General features: G+C 54.5%; 1 protein-coding gene and 1 pseudogene across 1 annotated transcript; one reads left to right on the top strand and one right to left on the bottom strand.

Moving 5' to 3' along the window:
* The first annotated feature begins 858 nt into the window (after window positions 1–858).
* LOC119099420 (STE20-like serine/threonine-protein kinase) lies at window positions 859–5,595 on the top strand. The gene is made up of 8 exons (XM_037222575.1): window positions 859–964; window positions 1,251–1,388; window positions 1,714–1,839; window positions 2,258–2,371; window positions 2,564–2,814; window positions 3,605–3,717; window positions 3,940–4,043; window positions 4,391–5,595. The coding sequence occupies exons 2-8, from the start codon at window positions 1,320–1,322 to the stop codon at window positions 4,538–4,540; spliced, it is 927 nt and encodes a 308-aa protein (XP_037078470.1). The 5' UTR covers window positions 859–964; window positions 1,251–1,319; the 3' UTR covers window positions 4,541–5,595.
* Window positions 5,596–7,265: 1,670 nt separating this feature from the next.
* Window positions 7,266–21,603, bottom strand: part of LOC119098952 (NADPH oxidase 5-like) — a 33,249-nt pseudogene continuing 18,911 nt past the window's right edge.

Here is a 21,603-nt window from a genome sequence, read left to right as displayed (position 1 = left end):
TCGAGCCGGCGGTCTCGGACACGCGTAAGAAGACGCGCAAGCGGACGCGACGCTTCGAGATAGACGGCGTCATGATGACCTCCACCACCAGACAGGTGTTGTACGGTGACGGGGAGACGGCCGGCTTCGACGAGCACGCCTTCCGCAAGCAGGAGCTGCGCGACCTCAAGCTGCTCCAGAAGCAGGAGCAGAAGCAGCACCGCGAGCTCTATTTCAAGGTGAGCAGACGGGCAGCCCTGCCCTGCCCTGTGCTGCCCTGCCCTGCCCTGTTCTGTCCTGCCGTGTCGTGTCGTGTCGTGTCGTGTCGTGTCGTGTCGTGTCGTGCCGTGTGTCCTGTCCTGTCCTGTCCTGTCCTGTCCTGTCCTGTCCTGTCCTGTCCTGTCCTGTCCTGTCCTATCCCGTCCCGTCCTGTCCTGTCCTGTCCTGTCCTGTCCTGTCCTGTCCTGTCCTGTCCTGTCCTGTCCTGTCCTGTCCTGTCCTGTCCTGTCAACGCCAGGGAGATGGGCTGCCTGTCGGCGCGATGCGAACCGTGTGACAATTGTCGGGTCTCAGCATCAGTGGGATATGGCACTGCTTGGGTGCCAGCTCTCTAAAAATCCCGGTTTTTGAGACGCGTCGTATCTCCGGCTGAGTGGCTCAGCTCAGTGGTCCCACCTCTGAGTAGTGTCGGGAGCAGCTGCGCACCGGTTCGGGCGGTGGCCTGCTGCGCCTGCGACCCGGCTCGGCGGGAGCACCAGGAGCCGCGCGGCCACTGACCGCGGCGCGCGGCTATCCGCCCCGACAGACGCAGCAGGCGCAGGAGCAGCAGCAGCGGCGCTTCGAGCAAGAGCTGGCCGAGCTGGTGCGCAAGTACGACGGCGAGCTGGAGGCGGCGCTGCGTCAGCAGCGTGCGGAGCAGGGGCGCGCCGAGCAGCGGCGGGAGCAGGACCTGCGCGCCGCCAGCAAGAAGATCCGCGCCGACCAGGTGATGGTGCCGGCGCCGCCAGAGGCGCCGCTCGGCACCCCGTCCCGAACGCCGGTCAGACGTGCGTTTGAAAGACAGCTTCGCACCTCTAGAATGTGTGCGGTTTCTTCATTTTTGGCGCTGTAGCAGTGTTGATCGAGTGGAGCGTGATCGGTCATTGATTTAAGGGTTTCCGTTTGCGGCAAGACCTGGTCATGCGCCGCCGTCTGTGACTTGCTCCGTGCGCCGTCCGTGCGTCCCGCTCCGCGGGGTAGCCCCCTGACGGGGCCTGTGTGCGCCGCGGCAGGAGCGAGAGCTGAAGACGTTCCGCGAGTCGCTGCGTGAGGAGGCGCGACGGCTGAAGCAGGACGCCGGCATGATGCTGCGTGACGTTAGGAAGGAGTCGCTCCGCGCCGGCAAGAACAAGATGGAATCCGATCACAAGGTGACGCCCGGCCACCGGCCGCAGCGGCCTGCGCACAGCCCGGACCGGTCTGCGGGTGCAGGCCGCTTGGGTCGCGTTCTGTGGCCGACCGCAGATGGCGATGATGATGACGAGGACCGTGGTGATGATGGTGATGATGCTTTGGACATAAAGGCGCGCCGAGGCCATTTTGCGTCCGCCTGGCCGGAAAGCAGGGCCAAAGCCGGCATTGGACGCCCAACTGGTGGCGTCTGCCGCTCGCCTTCTTGTTTGTAATGGCTTGTCGATAGCGAGGGTGGCGTGGTCAGTGCCGGCCGGCCGGCTGACCGGCGTCCCCCGGCCGCAGGAGAGGGAGCGTGTCTTCGTGGAGCGGCTGGACGAGCGGCACCAGCTGGCGCTGGAGGCGCTCTCCGAGCAGCACCAAGAGAAGCTGGCCAACATGATCAGCCAGTTTCGAAAAAAGAGGCACCAGGTGCGCCCCTCCCCCTCCCCCCGGGAGTTCACGAGACGCCCCCCCCCCCCCCAACCCCAACCCCAGCTCCCACCCGGGCCCCGTCTGGACGTGCGTCCACGGAGGCTCGACGGCGGTCTTTTGAGGCGCTCTGCAGCGGCTTATGTGAAGCCGGCGTTGGCGTCTGGACAGTGCTGGGCCGGAAACTACTGCACGCATCTACACTGAAAAACTGGAACTGGCTGTTGGATGGTGGCATGATTATGGTCTCCACATCTAGTCATGTCTAGTAAGAACGTTGGTTTTGGGGCCGTTTCGCAAACAGATTCATCATGTTGTTTTTGTTTAGCCCAGGCCCGAGGCAGCTCACGATCGTGTTGACCACCGGGTGGCAACTGACGCAGTAAACCTCTGCCTCTGACCTTTGACCTTCACTCAGCTGATACGGGACAAGGAGTCGGCGAAGGACAAGCTGGAGGAGCGCCACATCCAGGAGCGTCACCAGTTGAAGAAGCAGCAGATCAAGGAGGCCTTCTACCTGCAGCGGCAGCAGGCAAGTTCCCAAACCAGCACAGGATGGCACGTTTGGCTTGTGGTGGGCAGATCATGGGTTCGATTCCCACTTGGGGCGCGGTGTTTCTGTTCCCCGCCGCAGCTAGCATGTGACATGACGCGGCAGCGAGTGCGTGCCGGCGGCGCTGTCCGCGGCGCCGACGCTGCCGTCTGACCGCCGCCTCCTCGACAGATGCTGGCGCGCCACGCCAGGGAGGTGGACCATTTGCGACGGGCGGGCCTGCGCCGGTCCGACCTGCTGGCGCGCCAACAGCAGAGCGAGCGGCGCGCGCTGCCCAAGCGGATCCGCGCCGAGCGCAAGGCGCGCGAGCTCATGTTCCGCGAGAGCCTGCGCATCGGCCAGCCGCTGCCAGGCCGCCTGAGCACGGCCGACGGCGACAAGAAGGAACAGCTGAGCAACTTCCACGAACAGGAGGGCAAGCGGTGCGGCCGGTGGTCGGCTGGCCACCCTCGCAGTGTGGCCGGTGGTTGGCTCGCTACCCTGGTAGTGCGGCCGGTGGTCGGCTCCCCACCCTCGCAGTGTGGCCGGTGGTCGGCTCCTCACCCTCGCAGTGCGGCCGGTGGTCGGCTCCCCACCCTCGCAGTGCGGCCGGTGGTCGGCTCCCCACCCTCGCAGTGCGGCCGGTGGTCGGCTCCCCACCCTCGCAGTGCGGCCGGTGGTCGGCTCCCCACCCTCGCAGTGCGGCCGGTGGTCGGCTCGCCACCCTCGCAGTGCGGCCGGTGGTCGGCTGGCCACCCTCGCAGTGCGGCCGGTGGTCGGCTGGCCACCCTCGCAGTGCGGCCGGTGATCGGCTGGCCACCCTCGCAGTGCGGCCGGTGGTTGGCTCGCTACCCTCGCAGTGCGGCCGATGGTCGGCTCCCCACCCTCGCAGTGCGGCCGTTGGTCGGCTCGCCACCCTCGCAGTGTGGCCGGTGGTCGGCTCGCTACCCTGGCAGTGTGCTGGCGGTCGGTGGAACGCTGTTGGAACTCCGCTGGGGTGTTAGTCACAGCTAGGAACAGAGAGCGTTCGAAATCTTCGAAAGGAAATGTTTCACTTTATTCAATTTTTAGTTTTGTGAGTTAGTTTAGTACTGACTCACTGACCTTGATGTAGTTGATGCATCTTGTTACATTGTCAGGCAGCGGGATAGCGAAGTTTTCCACGATCCGTTTTGCCGGTTGCGTTGTTGTGGCAACGTGAGCCTTCTTGATTACACTTTTTGGCTTTGGCAGGTACAAAGGTGAGGAGCACCGACTTGAACTGAAGCACAAGCGGAAGATGGAGGAACTGAAGGCTTTGAACGAGTCCGCCGTGAAGGAGCTGGAGCAACTGCACAACGAAAAGTGTGAGCGCCTCGCTGAAGCTCTGGAGAGTCGGCATCACCTCGTTTGCGTTCGCCACAGGCCACGTTGGCGAACAACCGACAATTTGCGCCCTGGACCTCTCGCTGGCACCCCGTACCGCCGGAGGGCGGTCCGCCCCGCGCGGGGTCGGTCCGATCTGTTTGGGGGAGCTGGTATGGGTCGGACGGGCTGTGCTGGTCTCGCTGACGGAGCGCCGGTCGCAGGTCGGACGATGCTGGATCACGAGGATGCCAAGCTGCGCTCTGTCGAGGAGCAGTACTTGGCCGAGGTGCAGGAGTGGCGCCAGACCCTGGAGCCGCGCCGCCTGGTGAGAGCGCCGCCACATACCGGCCACTCTTGGGTCGTGCTTGCTGCTTATGCAAGATGGATTTTTCGCACCCTGCTATCACACGAAACATGATACCCTATTTTGTTGAAACCATATTCAGCCTTTGTACGGAAGCTAATGTTATGCGGTTGATATGCAGAGTTTCGGTGTCAGTTTCGTGTTGTGTACTTCATGTGAAAATGACCCCGCGTATGAATCGAAACCCTGTGAAGCCCAGTGTATGAAGATGAGTCTAAATGTTTGCAAACGTTACAATTTTTAAAATGTCTTGGTAAACCTCCGTTTTCCATCTCGCCACTTCGCCCATGTCCCGCTTGCTCTGGCAGAAGCTGGAGGAGGAGCTGGCTGCCGACCAGGAGTATCAGCCGGAGTCGTCGCCGGCCGCCGCCAGGGACGGCTTCGTCAGCAAGGTGACGCTCAGTAACGGCCGCAGCAGCCTGGGCCGGGCCAGCACGGTCAGCGGCCACTCCCAATGACGCCGACCGCGCGCCTAGAGCTGACCTGGGCTCGACCGTGGCAGCCTCCGGGCGCAGGGACGCTCCAGGAACAGTGCTCAAGTTGGGGAGATATTCCCCAGTAGAGGGACCCCCCCCCCCCCCCGCTCCCCCATTTGGGACACAACCCTGTGTGGAGTAGGGAGGAACGACAGCCGTCAGCGTCTGCGAGTGACGTGTTGGCGGTAGAGGCCGTCGTGCCCGGCGGGGCCGCGGCCTGGACCACCCGGGTGTGGGCGGTGCGTCTAGTCGGACGTCACCGGCGGACGGTGTGCCAAACGAAGCGACGAAGCGAGTCTAGTCTGCGCGTGCGGGTCAGAGCCGTGGACCGGGCGCTCGGCGGCTGGTGATGGTGTTGGTGTGAGCTTCGGCGACGAACGGTGGCTGTGTCAGCTGCTCGTGATTCATTGGTGGCGTCCTCCTCCGCTTACGGTGCTGTTGTAGGCAATCAAGAATGGCGTTATATGGCGTGTCTAGTGCTTGTCGCACTGATATATTATTACATATATACGTATATAAGTAAATGTCCGCCGCCAAGGCTAATTTTCATCATGATGATGCATTGATGACGCTTCATTGATGCGACTAATTTTAGCGTTTGTGATGACCGCGCTACCGCTGCCATGCTTCCTGTGATGACGTCCCCGTAGTTTATAGAGCAGCCGACTGTATAGTTTGTTGCGCGCGGCTTCTGCCGCCGTCCGTACCGGCGAGAGGGTGTCGAGATGGTGACTGCCTGATCGCGGCCGTTCGCGCTCACCCATCGCCCGTCACGTCCGCTTCGCGGCCCGCTAACGGCGACGGTTCACCGCGTGTCTTCCTGCCGAGCGGTTTGTGGGCGGCGAGGTCGTTTCATAATACAGACGGGCGCTTGTACGTGCCGAAGATGTGATGGTTCTAATGTACTAGATGTACTAGATCTAGATGTACTAAGTTCCATATTTTGTAAATTGAAATTTTCACTCCCGGCCGGCCTTTTTGCGATGGGATTTTTCACTTCCACCCTAGTTCAAAAGCAATTTCAGCTCACTGCGAAGATGCGCTGTACCGTGCGGTACCGTGCCGTGCCGTACCGCGCCGTATCGTACCGTAATGCGCCGGTAGTTGGCACTGTCTCAGCGTCGCCCAGCGTGGAGTGCGGGCTGGGCGCTGCGCTTGCTGAAAGCGTGATCAGACCATCGACTGAAGAACAGGCGGTGACGCCGGCTATGCTTTCGGCAGCCAGTGAATGTGAAGCACGCCACGAGTCGTCCGCTATTCCGTTTTTCCTGCGACGATATGCAACACATGGGATATCTAGGATGCCCTGTGTCAGCAGGTGAGCTCGTTGAAAGTCGTAGGTCATTAATGCGGTCGCCAATGAGACTAGCGACGCTTTAGCCGTCTTGTACGCTATGTAGTGGCGCAGTGCTATCTGGTCGACATACAACCATGCGTCAATGTAAATGGTCAGTGACCCAGAAATCAATTTATCACGACTTGAATAGGTTATTCTCAGCCAATATTGGACGGGTAGAATGCCTTCCCTTCTTGGGGAGCTGCGACCCACCTTTGTGATTCAGTCTCCGGCGCATGAGACACATGAAAGGTGTTGGGATGAAAACCTGTCTTACGATTTGGCCCCACTGCCTGACATGACATTCCTTCGCTTAGATATGATAGCAAAAAGAGTCGAGGCGTCGTCTGCACGTGCTCAGACTGTCAAGATCCTACAGTTTTCAACTCATTCGATTTGCGAGGTATGTGATCGGGCCCACGTACAGTTGTTTGGTTAAACTAGTGTATTGAGTTATCGGCACTGGGGACGCCTCGGTCGGCGAAATTGATTTCCGTGCTAAGCGCTAGAGGTGCAGATTGTTACAGTCGGCGCAGCTGACTGATTGGGCGCGAAGACAGGAACCCGGTTACGAAGACACATCCCCTAATAACTCGTCCTCCCCTCCCTCCCTCAGCTGGTAGTGTGCGGGTAAACAGACCATCAGTGACCAGACTTGTGCTCCATTCCACTTGGGAGGAATCTACTCCAAATCTGAATCGAATTATGTGGAGCCAAATCCGAATATGATTCATCACTGTTAAGTATTGGAATTGTGCTCCATTACAGGTGGAAGCGAGTGATAGCCAATTGTTCTCGTTCCGTCGCAAACAACATGAATTAATTCAAACTCCGATGCAGCGGAACAACCGATGGCGTCGAATCGTATTCGATGCTGACCAAAGCAAAGCGACTCCGAAATTGCATTCGATTCCATTCAACCACAAGCATGTCGGTGCCTCCCCGGCTTAGGGAAGTGGTGTACGGCTCGCGATGCGTAATCTAGAACTGACCAGACCTTGTCACTAAATTGCTAGTTGCATAAAGCCACAACATTGCAGTTCTTAATCTGATGTCAGTATTCCTTCATGCTGCTAAGTTAGGGTCTACCAGCATTGTTTTGCGTGTGGTCATTCGATCGCGCGCGTGGTTACACCACCGCATTCGCATAACAAAAATGTGCAGGAGAGCGGGCACGTGAATGAAATATTACAAAGGGCAGCAGGCTGTCACCACATTCTGAACAGCGAAGTAGGCGTGTCGTGTTCAGTGCGTCAATATAAGGTTTGGAAATGAGGGCCGCTACAAAAATCCACAATGTGAAGCACTATGGTAAGATTTGTGTTTCCGATAGACTATCACACGATCAACGACAGTCCGTAAAGGCTCGGCCATCCAATGTCAAGTATATTCAAATTCACGAAAAATCGCAGTCAATGGTTTAAATATTACGCGGCTAGAGTACATGGTTACCTTAAGGTTTAAACGTTTGCTGCCTGCTCTGTTTCAGATATGACACAAGAAGTGCATAAATACTCGCGTGCATTCGTTCGAAACAACCTGCCAGTTTAGCCAATCACACATTCATTCCCCGTTTCCCATCGCAGCTTCCTTCTTGCACACCGTCAACGTCACAGGAGTACATCCCCGTTGAGTGCTGCGTTACACAACCCCACGCAAAAAGCGGCCATCCATGGGCAGCGTCGCGGTGCTCAACCTCACCTCCGGCCAGCGAGCATGCGACTCCAGCGTCTCCAGACACCCCTCTGACCTGTTGCCGCAGGATGGCCGCCCTTCCCAGGCGCCCTCCCAGAGGCGGCCATCCCGGTCCTCGCGCGGCGGCACGCTCGCCCTCAGAAGTTCTCCTTGCGGAACTCGAAGCCGAACTCGTCGCACTTGTGCCGCACGATCCGGGACAGCTGCGGCGGGCCGCAGAAGAAGACCGTCACCTTGCCCTTGCGCTGCTCCTGGATCTGGCGGAACACCTTGTTCCAGTTGGGTCGGCCGGCGATGGTGCGCGTCTTCAGGCCGGTTATCATGTCCCGCTTTTCCTGCCGGCGGGTTTGACGTCACAGGGAGCCGCGGAGCCGGGACGCACCGGCGCGCTCGTCTCAGAGCGGCGCAGGAAAACATTTACACACAGGACCCGCGAGTGACTGGCGAAAATAGAGTACGGGACAGGGCACGAGTGGGGAGCGCTCTTGATTCCGGAAGCAGGTGCGGTTTCGCTTCGACTAGTCAGGGACATTTCGATGAGCTGCACTGCACGGAACGGGCTTCGTTTAACATGGCTACGAATGCTTACTGCAGAAGCGGAAGCTCTGTGATGAGTAAAGTCCGTCTGTATTTTTTAAAGGCTTGAGCACGAAGTTCGTACGTAAGAGCGAATGAAATAAAGTGTGGTAATCTCCCAACGAAGCGTACATTCGGATGGACAGTTAAGACGAACCTTCTCGTGCAGCAGGTCCAGCGCCAGCTGGAGACCCACGGCCTTCATATCGGTCTTCTGCAGCGCCGACGTGATGTACATGTGCATGTCGAGGAAGCGGTCCATGACACCGCCCAGCTCGGCCTGCTCGATCTCCAACTGCGACAGCAGGTTCACGAACCACTCGAACGAGCGCTGGTCCCGGTTGATCCAGAAGAAGTCCACCTGAAGCCGACAGCCAGTTAGGGGACGGCGCCGGCGGCCGGAAATGACCCTGCCCTTCCTCAGGCGAACACCGCCCGGAAGCAAAAGGCATTTCAATTCCCGGACATGCGCAAATTTTGAGACCACTCCCGGCACGACTAGGACATGTAGCGAAGTGAGAAGCAGAAGTGAGAGCAAGAGCTGGAGAACTGTGGTCCTCGCCAGAGAACCGCATGATGCTCATCCCAGTCAACGACCGGCACCCCTCCCTGATCCGCACCGGTCACGGCGCTGTCTGCTCGGGCCGGATCGCCGCCCCACCAGTCACGCTGGCAGCCCTGGCGCCCGCGGCATCAGACGGCGCCGCCGCGCGCCGGACCAGCGTACCTTCTTCAGGTTCATGACGGAGGCCGGCAGCTCGTCCGTCCACTTGTGCTGGCAGCGTGGGCAGCGGTGACAGTTCTTCCAGTAACGGTGCATGATGGACTGGAGGATCGAGGCGAACGGCGTGACGCCAATGCCCGTGCCGATCAGCACAGCGTGCTGCGCTCGGAAGATGTGGCTGGAAGGCGCCCCGTAAGGACCGTCGAAGTAGATCTGCGGGTCGGGCGGGAGGGGTGGTCACCCTCACGCCATGACACTGATCAGTGGTCAGTTCCATGGCACTGGTCAGTTCTATGCGATAAGATTTGTCCGCCTCGCGCAGTGCTGGTCAGCGCTATTCGAATGAACGGCGGGGTCATTGTATCGTCCCAGGCCGGTCGTCACCACACGAATGCAGGACGGCTTGTCATGTGGTGGTGGGGGGGGGGGGGGGGAATGAACGACTCAACCTCTTTCGCCCAATGTACACCACCGACGGGGAAAACATTACCGGGACGGAGGAAGTGGGGGAGTAGAACGCGCAGAACGGCATATTTGTTCTGTGGAAATTACCCACATGGTTCACCGGACTGGAATCCTTCCAGCGGCTCATCAGCCAGTGTACCTCGCCTCCAGCGGCTCACTGGACAGTGTCCCTCACCTCCAGCGGCTCACCAGACAGAGTCCCTCACCCCCAGCGGCTCACTGGACAGTGTCCCTCGCCTCCAGTGGCTTACCAGCCAGACAGTGTTTCTCACCTCCAGCGGCCCACCGTACAGTGTCCCTCACCTCCAGCGGCTCACCAGACACTGCCCCGTACCTCCAGCGGCTCACCGGACAGTGTCCCTCACCTCCAGCGGCTCAGCAGCCAGACAGTGTCCCTCACCTCCAGCGGCTCACCGGGCAGAGTCCCTCACCCCCAGCGGTTCACTGGACAGTGTCCCTCACCTCCAGTGGCTCACCGGACACTGTCCTCACCTCCAGCGGCTTGCCGACCGGGTAGCGCAGCTCTGTCCCGCTAGGCGGCGCCGTTGTCGGCGCGTGCCCCTCCTCCGCCTGGCCGGGGTCGGAGCGGGGCCGCTCGGGCCGCGCCGCCGCTCCCAGGCTATCCAGGGAAGGCGTCTTGAACGCGATGATGGTGGGCTTGCGGCGCATGTAGCGGAAGCTGTGCGCCACCGACTTATTTTGCGGACTCTGCGGCAGGAAGCCAGCGAATCACTGCAGCACCCGGCACAGTAGGGACTCTGTGTGACGGTGGGGACTCTGTGTAGCGGCGGGGACTCTGTGTGACAGTGGGGATTCTGTGTGACGGTGGGGACTATGTGTGGCGGTGGAGACTCTGTGTGACGGTGGGGACTCTGTGTGACGGTGGGGACTCTGTGTGACGGTGGGGACTCTGTGTGGCGGTGGAGACGCTGTGTGACGGTGGGAACTCTGTGTGACGGTGGGGACTCTGTGTGACGGTGGGGACTCTGTGTGACGGTGGAGACTCTGTGTGGCGGTGGAGACTCTGTGTGACGGTGGGGACTCTGTGTGACGGTGGGGACTCTGTGTGACGGTGGGGACTCTGTGTAACGGTGGGGACTCTGTGTGACGGTGGGGACTCTGTGTGACTGCGGGGATTTTGGGCGACATTGCGGCTGGGAGAGCGCAGAGCGTGTCTTGAGGCCACTGAAATTGGCGCGTAAAGAACTAACAACCAGTGTAAGAAGCACTTACCTTACAAATGTGCCAATAAATCAAATTGTTAAACGGTATAAAAAATACCGGGCATCAGGGAACTGGTGGACTTGATGAGTGATATTTATTGGTAAGAGTGCTGCCTGAATAGGTAAGAGTATAAATATAGCAGTGTAATTTTTTTATAACTACGAAAGCAGTTTCAGGACGCGAGCAACAATGACCATAAACATGTAACACGACGGCCAAGCGTAGAGGTAAAGCCACACATAAGACGACAACATGATGAGTGACATGAACGGCATGACAATTGAGAGCGCGGTGAGAAACACCCAGACACGTACAACAAAACCAGCTGAGGCTCGCACGGTTGATAAGGCTGCGTGTTATACATGTTGTGAGCATGACAGTCTAAGGGTAAAAAAAAAAACATACAAAAGTTACTTTCACTCCGTGAAATTCTGCGCCTTGTTTGGTCATACTACACACGTATGATGGACAGCTGGCACCTCCATTCCGGCTTCTGGATTCGGCAGTTGGTTTCCGAATGTTATCGATGCTTCACATACCGTAAACTAAAATTTGAACTAATTGATTTGTCGAAATAACATACCGTTTTCGTGCAATCCGCATCGTTCCAAGCCAGCGGCTAAGAGTGAGAAATATTTGTGTGACAGTCCGATTAAGTACTTATTTGTTGTTCCGAATGAGCACAGACCATACCAGGTCATGAAGATGGCTCGCCCATACCAGTTCCACGTCATGTCATGGCAGTTGAGATTTCTTTCAAAACGTTTGTTTCTTTAAAACAAAGGTAATAAGTGCAAGGAAATTTGGAACAGGTCAATTTACCCGCCTAAAATGCACAGGTTCGCAAGCTATATTTACAACCACTGTAGTGTCCAAATGCCCTCAGCTCTGCATTGAATGAGAAAATTCCGATGACAACGTACGCAGAATAAGCACATTGCCAGCAGGCAACGAAAGCAAATAAGCTTTTGAAGACAAAACCACATTGCACGGCTTCTTGAAGAAGGGCGTACTAACCCAATACGTACCTTAGCCGGGGGTCTCTGTAACGAAATCCAAATGCATGCTGTTAAGTGAGGCAGCACGTGCAGTAACGCAGAACAATGATGTACCAAGCCTGCTTTGATGCATATATATATATATATATATATATATATATATATATATATATATATATATATATATATATATATGTATATTTGTATCCCTCTGCTTCGGCTTCGCGTCCAAGAAGCTGAGGTTTAGATGGCGGAAGCCGTGGTACCCCAACCGGCAGAGGCATTCTGTCCGGTTTGTGCTTTCAGAGCAGGCGGAGTATCCATATTACATGACATCTTCAGAATGGTATAACCATTTTACTATCACGTTACACCGCAAACAAAACTAGGCCTGATTGTGTGTTTGAGCAAATAATTATTTTAAATGGCCCACGTCGTGGGTGGTCAGATCCTGCACTGCAAATGCACTGCCAGTGCATTGCAGTAAGGATGTATGTATGTACCCAAGTACCTATTCAGCTGTGCCATGCGGGGTGCAGCCAAAATAAGTGTGCCTTGCTTGTCGGGTGTAGCCTGGTGAGCTATGACGTCACATGGGATGTAAAACCAGCGGAGAAAATGTTCCTTAGAGCTGCTCCGCACTGAGGCGGGAGGGTCGGGGTCGTCCCAGCACTAATCAAGTACAGGTCAACACTAGCCAAAACAAGACGCTCGAAGGCGCGCCTGCGCTGATAGGGTCCAGTTTCAATGCAAGCCAAGTTGTCGCCTCTGACCACTTATCCTGACCGCTTACAAGTACTCGAATCTTGGCGCGATTCTTGAGAACGCAATCTTTGCAAAGAAGGCCTGGTGAAGGTAAAGGCCCAGTGAATACTCACGAGATACGGCAGATTAGCCAGCTGATTGTGGGCGTTCTGCATGGTCTTGTCGTCAAACGTTCGCTCCGAGCTGGAGCGAATCTGACCGCGCAGACTGCAAGACGGCTCGAGTTAGCACGCAGCACACGAGAGGTCATGCACCGTCGCTGAAGCCCCGGCCGGCCACAGGACCGCCGTGAGCCGGCGCACTGGGCCAGGGGCGTTACACTGTTCTGGATACTCGCTGAATGGTCAGTGATTGGCAACAGCTGGCCTATTTACTGTTAGTTCGCTTTGACGAATGCCCCTTGTTGTTTGACAAGTTTAGTGCATGTAAGCCGGTCACACGTACATGTGTCCGTCGCTGTAAGGTACTCTCGTGGGTGGTACAGGGTACAATCTGCATACCTCATCCTTTTCAAAGGACAGTACGCTTTTGTAAATCCCATCGTGGTCAAACCACAACCTCGACCTCCAGATACGGTGGGCTCATGCCCGCTTACAAATGTACATAGAATTCCCGCGTCTCCATGGGTTCGGCCAGTGAAGGAGAAATGCACCCTACAACTTTTGGACAGGAGCAGCAACGTCTCGATTTTCGCAATTCCTCGATTCCCGGCATCGCAATTCCTTCGGCTCCCGACATTCGCCAACGCACAGGAGCAGTTTTTGTCGCTTCTTCACACGGTAGTCCATGTCTGGCAGGGAAATGGTCTTCAGCAGGGGCACCTTCCTGTTGGTGAACGGGTGTCCATTTTCAGGGCCGCCGCAGGCCGCGGCGCGATCACCGCCACCGTCTGAGGGAGGCAGTACGGCACCAGCGGGGTGGGCGGTCAACAAGGCCGAGGCGGCACTGGCAGCGCCAAACGCCACCAAGACAGCGCCAGACGCTGCCAGCAGTTTGGCACAGACGGGCTTTGAGCTTAGTCAACGGTAAACCGACATTTTTGAGCACATTCAGGCCCTGTTGCGAAAGTGACACCGGTCGAATTCCGTTCTGCATTCAGTTCTGATGCTTGGGTACTACTGCTGTACCGCATCAACTATGCTGGCGTGATAACCATGACGGAAGAAAAGAGGTTACGTGCGGCAAATACATGCATGCTGATCGCAGGTTGACATGCATTTGTCAGCACGAGTGCCGTAAATACTTTAATAATAGACAGGGATATGGACGACGTCTATCCCGAGAACCACTTCCTGATGTTTCGGCAATGGCAATGCAATGGCAAATGCAGCCAAGGGTCGAGTTGGGTAGCGCAAATAAGGTGTAGGAGCTCTGGCATGTTTGACATGTTCCAGCTTACTCTGTTGGTCCTCCTCGTCGATCGGTTCCATCGATACGTCCTGGTTTCCTGTGTACGCCCCGTTCTCAGGTCCCGCCGCTAAGGATCTCGGGCGGCTTTGTGCTGAAGCTGATACGCCGGTCTTTGTCGCCGGGCTTAGCAAGCTTCTTCATCGACCTGAAATGTCAACCAACAGCCGTTGCTAGAGGCGGATCCAGTATTGCGTCAAGAGGGGGGGGGGGGGCACGCAACATTGTGGTCCTTCTCCTAGAAATTGGGGCTGCTCGAAAAAGTCGTCGCATTCCAGACATTAAGTCTCAAAGATTCTTAGCATGCTGTTTTATACGGGAACCTATCTTGCTGTGCACAGTCTTGGAGAACCAGGCGTGTTACGTCCGCACAAACGTGGAGCTTGTCCATTTTCACCAAGTCATGGTGGATCCTGTCATTTTGAGGCTAAGCAATTCGGAAAAAAATCGGGACGAAACAATTAAGTGTGGTGCCAAACATCATCAAAATCAAGCACAGCCTTGATTCCTGTCGTATTTACGGTTAGCCGGTTAGTTGCTGTGTTCAGCTGATGGCTGATGACTAATGCGGAACTTTTGCTTTGTTTGTTATGAAAGAGGCAAAGTATCTTGGCATTCGAAATGCATTAAGAACGTGATAAACAAGTGTAATAAGTGTCTTAAATTCAGTGGCCTACGGAAATGACACATACAACGTCGTCGACACGCAAAATATTGTTTCATATTTGCGCGTAAAAACCATCGGCGCCTATCCGACTGCTGTTCTAAGGGTAAGGCACCGAGGCCAATAGGGACGGAACCTGCTCGTTCGATGGTGTCACGACAGGCAAACAAAGAGGACCCTGTCAACAACTATAGGGTCTTTAGAGCAAGCGAGAAGAGACCAAGACCATCGTGGTGACTCCTGAACGATCGTCAATGCCCCGGCACACTGACATATAGGACCACGGCCGGGGCACAGGGCCCTCTGAACAAAGGGAAATTACTCAAGACCAGTGTACATGATGCGATCAAAGATATGCGGGCAGGTTAACAGGGGGGGGGGGGGGGCGCCGATAAGAGAAGGGGGTCCTCCGCAAATAAAATCAAAAGAAAAGAGACCCTAGATGAACGTAAAGGAAACCCGAGGTCAATGTGAAGGGCTCCTGAGTAACTAAGTTCACCCCGGCAAAAGCGTACAGAGCCTTTCGAACGAGTGGGAGGGATTCCTGGAAGGCCTCTGATCGGTCAAGAGTGCCTAGGGCATGTTAGCAGATAATACCTCAGCAGCAGCTTAGGGCCCCACGAGAGAATTCAAAGACATCAAGGGCCACTTAGAAAGGCCCTTAGCGATTGCATTGACCCGGCAATTAGACATATAGGGCACCGGCAACAGCGTAAAGCCTCAGCGCAGCGTCAAGAGCCTCAGAACTTGTCTCAATCACCACCCTTACAACCAGTGAAGAATAAACTTGGTCTGCTCGCATGTTCTCACTTTCGCTTGCGATTATTCTTGGACGTCTGGAGGCCCAAAGACGTTCAGTTTTGTTGTGTTTTGTGTTAGAAAACTACGTCCGTTCGCCCGGTTATGGAGTGCTTCGAGCCTTTGGCTGCGCTTGGGGCACTAGGGTAATGATTATGTGGCCCTCACCCTTCTGGATCCGCAACTGTTCCAGAGTAGCTTAGTAGATGGGTCCAAAAGTGCGTAGGGATAATCTTTTCAGAGCAGAAGTACCCAAGACACACTATGGAGGGTCCCGGAGTGATCGAGTGCGCCCGAGCAGGTTAACAGATAAGGCTTTCGTCGAGGGCGTAGGGCGCTAAGCAAGTCACAAACCAATGGAAAGCGCCTCTGACCAATGTAGAGGGCCCATGAGTATATCATACGTGTGTCGGTTAACCGAGATCAGCGTGAAGGGCTCTTGAGCAGTCGAGAATACCCCAGCAGGTTAAAATATGCCCCCCCCCCCCCCGCCAGTAGTGTATAGAACCTTTCGGGCGAATGGAAAGATTTGTGGAAGGCCCCTGATTGACAAGAGTGCTCCGGCACCCTACCAGGAATGACCCCAGCAATAGTGCAGGACCCTCCGAACAAGTGCAAAGAAATCCAGGGCAACGTTGAAGGCTCCTTAAGGATGGAATTGACCTTGCAAGTGAACAGATAGTGCCCCCGGAAACGGCGTAGGTCCCCTGCACGGCGAAATGAGCCCTGAAACATCCCAATCACCGCCTTGTCAATCAGTGAAGAAAAGCTTTTGTCTGCCCGTGGGTCCTCCACTTTTGCTAGTGACTGTTCTTGGTCGCGTGAAAGCCTGAAGAAGGTCCAATTTTGCTGCGTTTTGAGTGTAAAAATCTGCGTCTTTTCGGCCCACTATGGCCCCCATGGCATCTCTGAGTCCGCCCCTGAACGCTACAAGCGTCTTCTACTCAGCATACACTTTCTTCAGATCATTTATCACCTGAAAGATACTTTTGCACTTGTGATACTTCGTACAGATCTGGCACTAGGCAGGACATTTTTTAGATTTACGATTGCCGCAAATTTCACAATAAAAAACGTAAAAATATCACCAAAATATAGGGCAACCATTTCTGCACGAATAACTTAAAACATTTTCAACATTTTAAACCTCACTATATTTGAAGTCTTGCAGAAATTATGTTTACAACAGCCGAATACTATCTATACATATAAAGCTGTTTGCCGCTATGTTAATATTCTTATCTAGTTGACCTTTAAGACAATGATGCAGCTCTAACGTTCAGAGACAACATAAGGAACGACTGAGAAAAGGTGAACCACAGGCTCTCCCCATCCACCGATGCTGATCCATATCCACCGATGCTCTCCATATCCACCGATGCTAATCCATATCCACCGATGCTAATCCATATCCACCGATGCTAATCCATATCCACCGATGCTCTCCATATCCACCGATGCTCTCCATATCCACCGATGCTAATCCATATCCACCGATGCTCTCCATATCCACCGATGCTCTCCATATTCACCGATGCTAATCCATATCCACCGATGCTCTCCATATCCACCGATGCTATGCACGCATGCTAACTTCTCGCGTCACAATGCTCGGCTGGCAGAGAGAACAGCACAACTTACTTCTGTATTTTCTGGAGGCTGGACTCCTCCTGTTTGAGGACTTGTTGGCCCTTGTCGGAGTTACAGTCGTCACCGTCCATTATCTCCTCGAGGCACTCGATCTTCAGTTGCTCCTCCTCAAAGTAGTCGTACAGACGGTTGGTCCAGCCGCCGGCAGCCCGAATATGCAGCCACAGCGTTGTCTGCCGATGTTGCGTGGTTATTAATCCACGCAGATGGATATCAGCGTGATGATGCACCAATCTCGATGGCAAAGGCTCGGTCCAGAGACAATTTTTGCGGAGAAAAATAATCCTTTTCGGAGCTCTTGATCTGAAGCGGGGCGCCTAGATCCACTGGTTTGGTTATGGATTCGGCGACGCTTATATAAAATATATATATTGTTATACATGTCGTGTATCTGGTACTAAGACAAGACAAGTCATTAAAAAGATAATTACCGCCGAATGAGCGCCTGGTGGTCCCTGAACACACGTCGCTCAGGCGGGCCTATGTCAGTGCCGTTTATTTCGGCGCCGTTTCCCGGCGTAGGGCCAGCGTACCGTGCTTTAGTTCGGCCCCATCCCCCATCATAGGGCCGGCGTATCGCGTTCTAGTTCAAGTCGGTCCCCCGCCACAGGGCCGGCGTGCCGCACTGTTGTTCAATCCCGTCCCCCCATAGGGGCCGGCGTACCGTGCTGCTCCGGCGCGCTACTGATGGTGAACGGATGCCACTCGTACTTGGCGATGACGGGGATGTTGACGAAGATGTAGTCGCCAGGGTGGTAGTCCAGGTTGGCTGGTCGCTTGATCACCTGCAGAGGAATTCAAATCAGAGCCTTCGTGCGAAGTTCGCTTCCGACAGACAGCAAGGGCGTGCGCGGCTGGATAATGCATTTAGAAAAGACGGCAGATCTGCTCAAACATGCGCTCGCCGGTGCTGGGTGATCCAATGTTATTTTTACTTATTTTCTAGCCATCACTCTCCATGTAACATTCATAAAAGCTCACAAATTAAGTGGTAACACTGTTATTATATTTATCACAATTCAATAATTATAATTGATGCAAAAGTGTTACCTATCCGGAAATCCCGACGGACAGCGCAGGTAATCGGATCGAGTTTAGGGTGGACGGAGGCATCATCGTCCGGCCCAGCTGCAGGCTGAGGCCGTAGATAACAGATAACGCCCCTAGTTGACAGTGTCAATCACTATTCACTGTGTGAACGCATGGAGGAAGTCGGCAGCAAGCAAGGGCGCAGGATTTCATGGAACTTTTGGGCTCCAAGAGGGGGGTATACTGAAATTTAGATTCAAGATAAGGATACGGCTCCTCGCTATCCAACATTGCTTATTAACGGGTATACAGAAGGCGCCCGTTGGCCGCCACCTCACAGACATCCCAGATCCGATCCGATCCGACCATATCCGATCTGATCCTCCCCGATCCGATCCGATCCGATCCTACCCGATCCTATCCGATCCGATCCTGCCCGATCCGATCCGATCCTACCCGATCTCATCCTCTCCGATCCGATCTGATCCTACCCGATCCGATCCTCCGATCCGATCCAATTCTATCCTAATCCCGATCTAAATCCGAATTCAAACACGGATCCGAGTCCGATCAGATCAGATCAGATCAGATCCGTAAACACCAGATTAGATCAGATCAGATTCAATATGGTCTGATCTGATCCGATTGAATCTGATCCGATCAGATTACATCAGAATAGTTACAACCGGATCAGATGAGATCAGATCCGATTCAATATGATCTGATCTGATACGATTTGATTTGATCCGATCCGGTCCATCAGCGCAGATCTGAGGTGAGCACGGCACGACCCGCCGCCACACGCACCAGGTGTGTGACCTTGGAGGGCAGCAGGATGCCGGAGCTGATGAACGCTCTGCCGTGACCCATCCGGGTGCGCACGAAACGGACAGCACGCTCCACCACGTATATGACGCCCGGCAGGATCACCCACTTCCAGAAGTTCGGAGCGTGTAGGATCAGCAGGGCGAAGAATGGTACGTAGAGCAGGTGGGTCCAGTAGAACACCTATCGGACAGTCCGTGCCGGGTCAGCCCACCACAATACCCTACCAATCTCCAGGGTTGACGTCGTGAGATTGTTGCTATCTATACAACACGACAAAAACAGGATAAATGGTGTCAAGCACGGAAAATTATGACCATATATGTGGTCAATGCTGGAAAAGACGTCAAAGCACATTTATGCTTCAGATAGGCGATAGCGAATATATCCTCAAGTGGTGCACACCTCCTGCTCCAGCTACATAACGCTCTATTTGTTTTTATTTTAAATCGGGTGCTGCCCGCACACGTGCAGCATTTATTGAAGTTGGCCTGACCAGTGACTATGTAAGCTGAGGTGTGTAGAGCAGGCCAGCACCGGGATGGATACTCTGCAATGGCAGCCAAGCAAAGGCTAGGGAAGCGCCTCCTTATTCATTAATGATGGATGGCAGGACGAAGGGATCCCGCAGTCATTACTTGGCACCAATGGATGACAGAACGAAGGGATCCCGTAGTCACTACTTGGTATCAATGGATGACAGGACAAAGGGATCCCGCAGTCACCTACTTGGTACCAATGGATGACAGGACAAAGGGATCCCGCAATCACTTCTTGGTACCAATGGATGGCGGTACACAGGGATCCCGCAATTACTACCTGGTACCAATGCCTTTCGACTAGATCACGTATGCTTGACAGCTGAAGAGGATAAGGCACATTATACGCCGGCATAGTAGCGTGTGATAACTAGACAGCACGCAAATTAAGGTACCAGCCGAGGCTGCTCTGGATGTTGAGGTTGAGCGTGCAAGTGCTCCAGCTCGGCAGGGTGCAGCTCACTGCAGGTTACGGCGGCACGAGCCAGCCGTCCGCAGGCGGCCGCCGCCCACCTCACCTCACCTCACCTCACCACCTCACCTCAAAGTTGCCCCGCTTGCGGACGAACGGCTGCGAACAGATGACCATGACGGCCAGGATCAGCATGAGCGCCACGCCGCTAGGGTTGGCCAGACCCGGCACCAGGCCGAACCGGCGCGGCCGCATGGTCAGCAGCCACTCGGCGTACGTGAAGTTGCCGGAGTTGAGGGCGCTCAGCGGCCCGTCGGGCGGCACCACGTTGAGGGCTGCGACAGGCGGCAGGCGGCCGGGCCTCAGTCGCACGGCACGCACGCCAGTGTGACGTGATGTGACGTGGTATTCATATCACTCATCACCGCATGTCCAAAAAATGCGCGGGGGCACGCGTCAGCATAACATGATGTGTCATAGCACTGCTGTAACACATCGCATGTCTGAAGAGAGGATCACATACATCATGCCAAGTCTTAGGGCATATTAATGACATCAAGTCGCGCGGTGAATGCATTATATCACATTGAGCAAGAATTAGACAGTACAGCGTACAGTCAATATGCAGTTAAAGACCCCAGAGAAAGACCACGGTAACTCGGCAATGAAACTTTAAAAGTCGTGATAAGGAACAAGAGCTCAGAAGAAACATCTACTGACAATAGCTTCATATGTTACGCGTCGTATCAACAGGCATTGTTTTGTAACACGCGAGCAGCCCGCAACAATGAATGCGCAATGCAGATCCAACGTCAATCAGCAGATGTCACAGGCTTCCGCGCGGCTCTCACCAAGGTTGCAGAGGTGCGCAAATGTGTGAACCACGCTGTAGACAAACACGAACATGCCGGCCATCTTGTGGAAGTAGATGTGTTCGTCGAGAGGTAGGAACGACCCCAGGCCGTGCGAGCGCGCGAAGGTGATGACGTTCCGTAGCATCACGGCTATGATGAACGCGCAGGTGAAATTCAGCGTTTGTCCTGCAACCGTGACAGTCAAGGAAATAGACGCCACACAGCGACAAACTATGTCTGTGTAAGTTGAAACAGCTTTTATGGTATCCATGACTGGTGTCGCGTGTGATTCGTTAATTTCGTGCATAGCTAGAGTACTTATAGAATGTTTCGGCATGATATGCTTTGACTTTCTATGATAAGATGTTACTGCGAGTCCGAACACGCCGATATATTTGTTTACATAGATCATATTTAGGTTTTATCTGCACGAGAAGCAAGTTACTTTAAGTACGAGCTTTATCCATAGGTCTAAGCGAAAACAGTTTTAACAGAAATATGAACGAAATCATAATCATTGCATAGAACTACAGATGTCGTGTTCTATGGGCTGTCAATTGGCCCTTCTCATCAGGATTTTCTGAAAGCTGTTGCAACGTTTAACTACCCACCAAGAAGCAAGCCTTTTGAAAATTGTGCGCTCTGCGAATCAAAAGATGCGTGCCATTTGAAAGTCCGTCGATGGTTGTGTTCTGAACAGGCGTAGAGTTATTTGGATGATATTTTCCATTGACTAACGTGTAGTGGAATGGTGTTGTACGCCCTCCAGCCATGTTCGATATTGTTTGACATTGAGATGACAAACAATACAATTTGCTGTTTCAAAATACGTGCAAATGCTTTAAGAGTTTCAAGTAACAGTTTATCTACGCTTACATTTGAAAGGCCATCAATATACTTTTGAGCATTTTTGATGACCCTCTGAGCCCACGCACAAGAAAACCCGTCAAAATAAAGACGATCTTCTACGCTTGTTGCCTTCGTAAGATGTCATGCAATTGGCTCGAATTGCCTGTTTTGGGTGAAATTTGTCGTCTTTTCCAGTGCCCAATACATAGTTCGTCAAACATGTGTAAGCCTATTA

This window comes from Pollicipes pollicipes, unplaced genomic scaffold, assembly GCF_011947565.3.
Source record: "Pollicipes pollicipes isolate AB1234 unplaced genomic scaffold, Ppol_2.1 Scaffold_4740;HRSCAF=5597_pilon_pilon_pilon, whole genome shotgun sequence".
Lineage (NCBI taxonomy): Eukaryota > Metazoa > Arthropoda > Thecostraca > Pollicipedomorpha > Pollicipedidae > Pollicipes > Pollicipes pollicipes.
The sequence above is the reverse complement of the archived record's forward strand: the minus strand, read 5'-3'. Positions and strand labels throughout refer to the sequence as shown.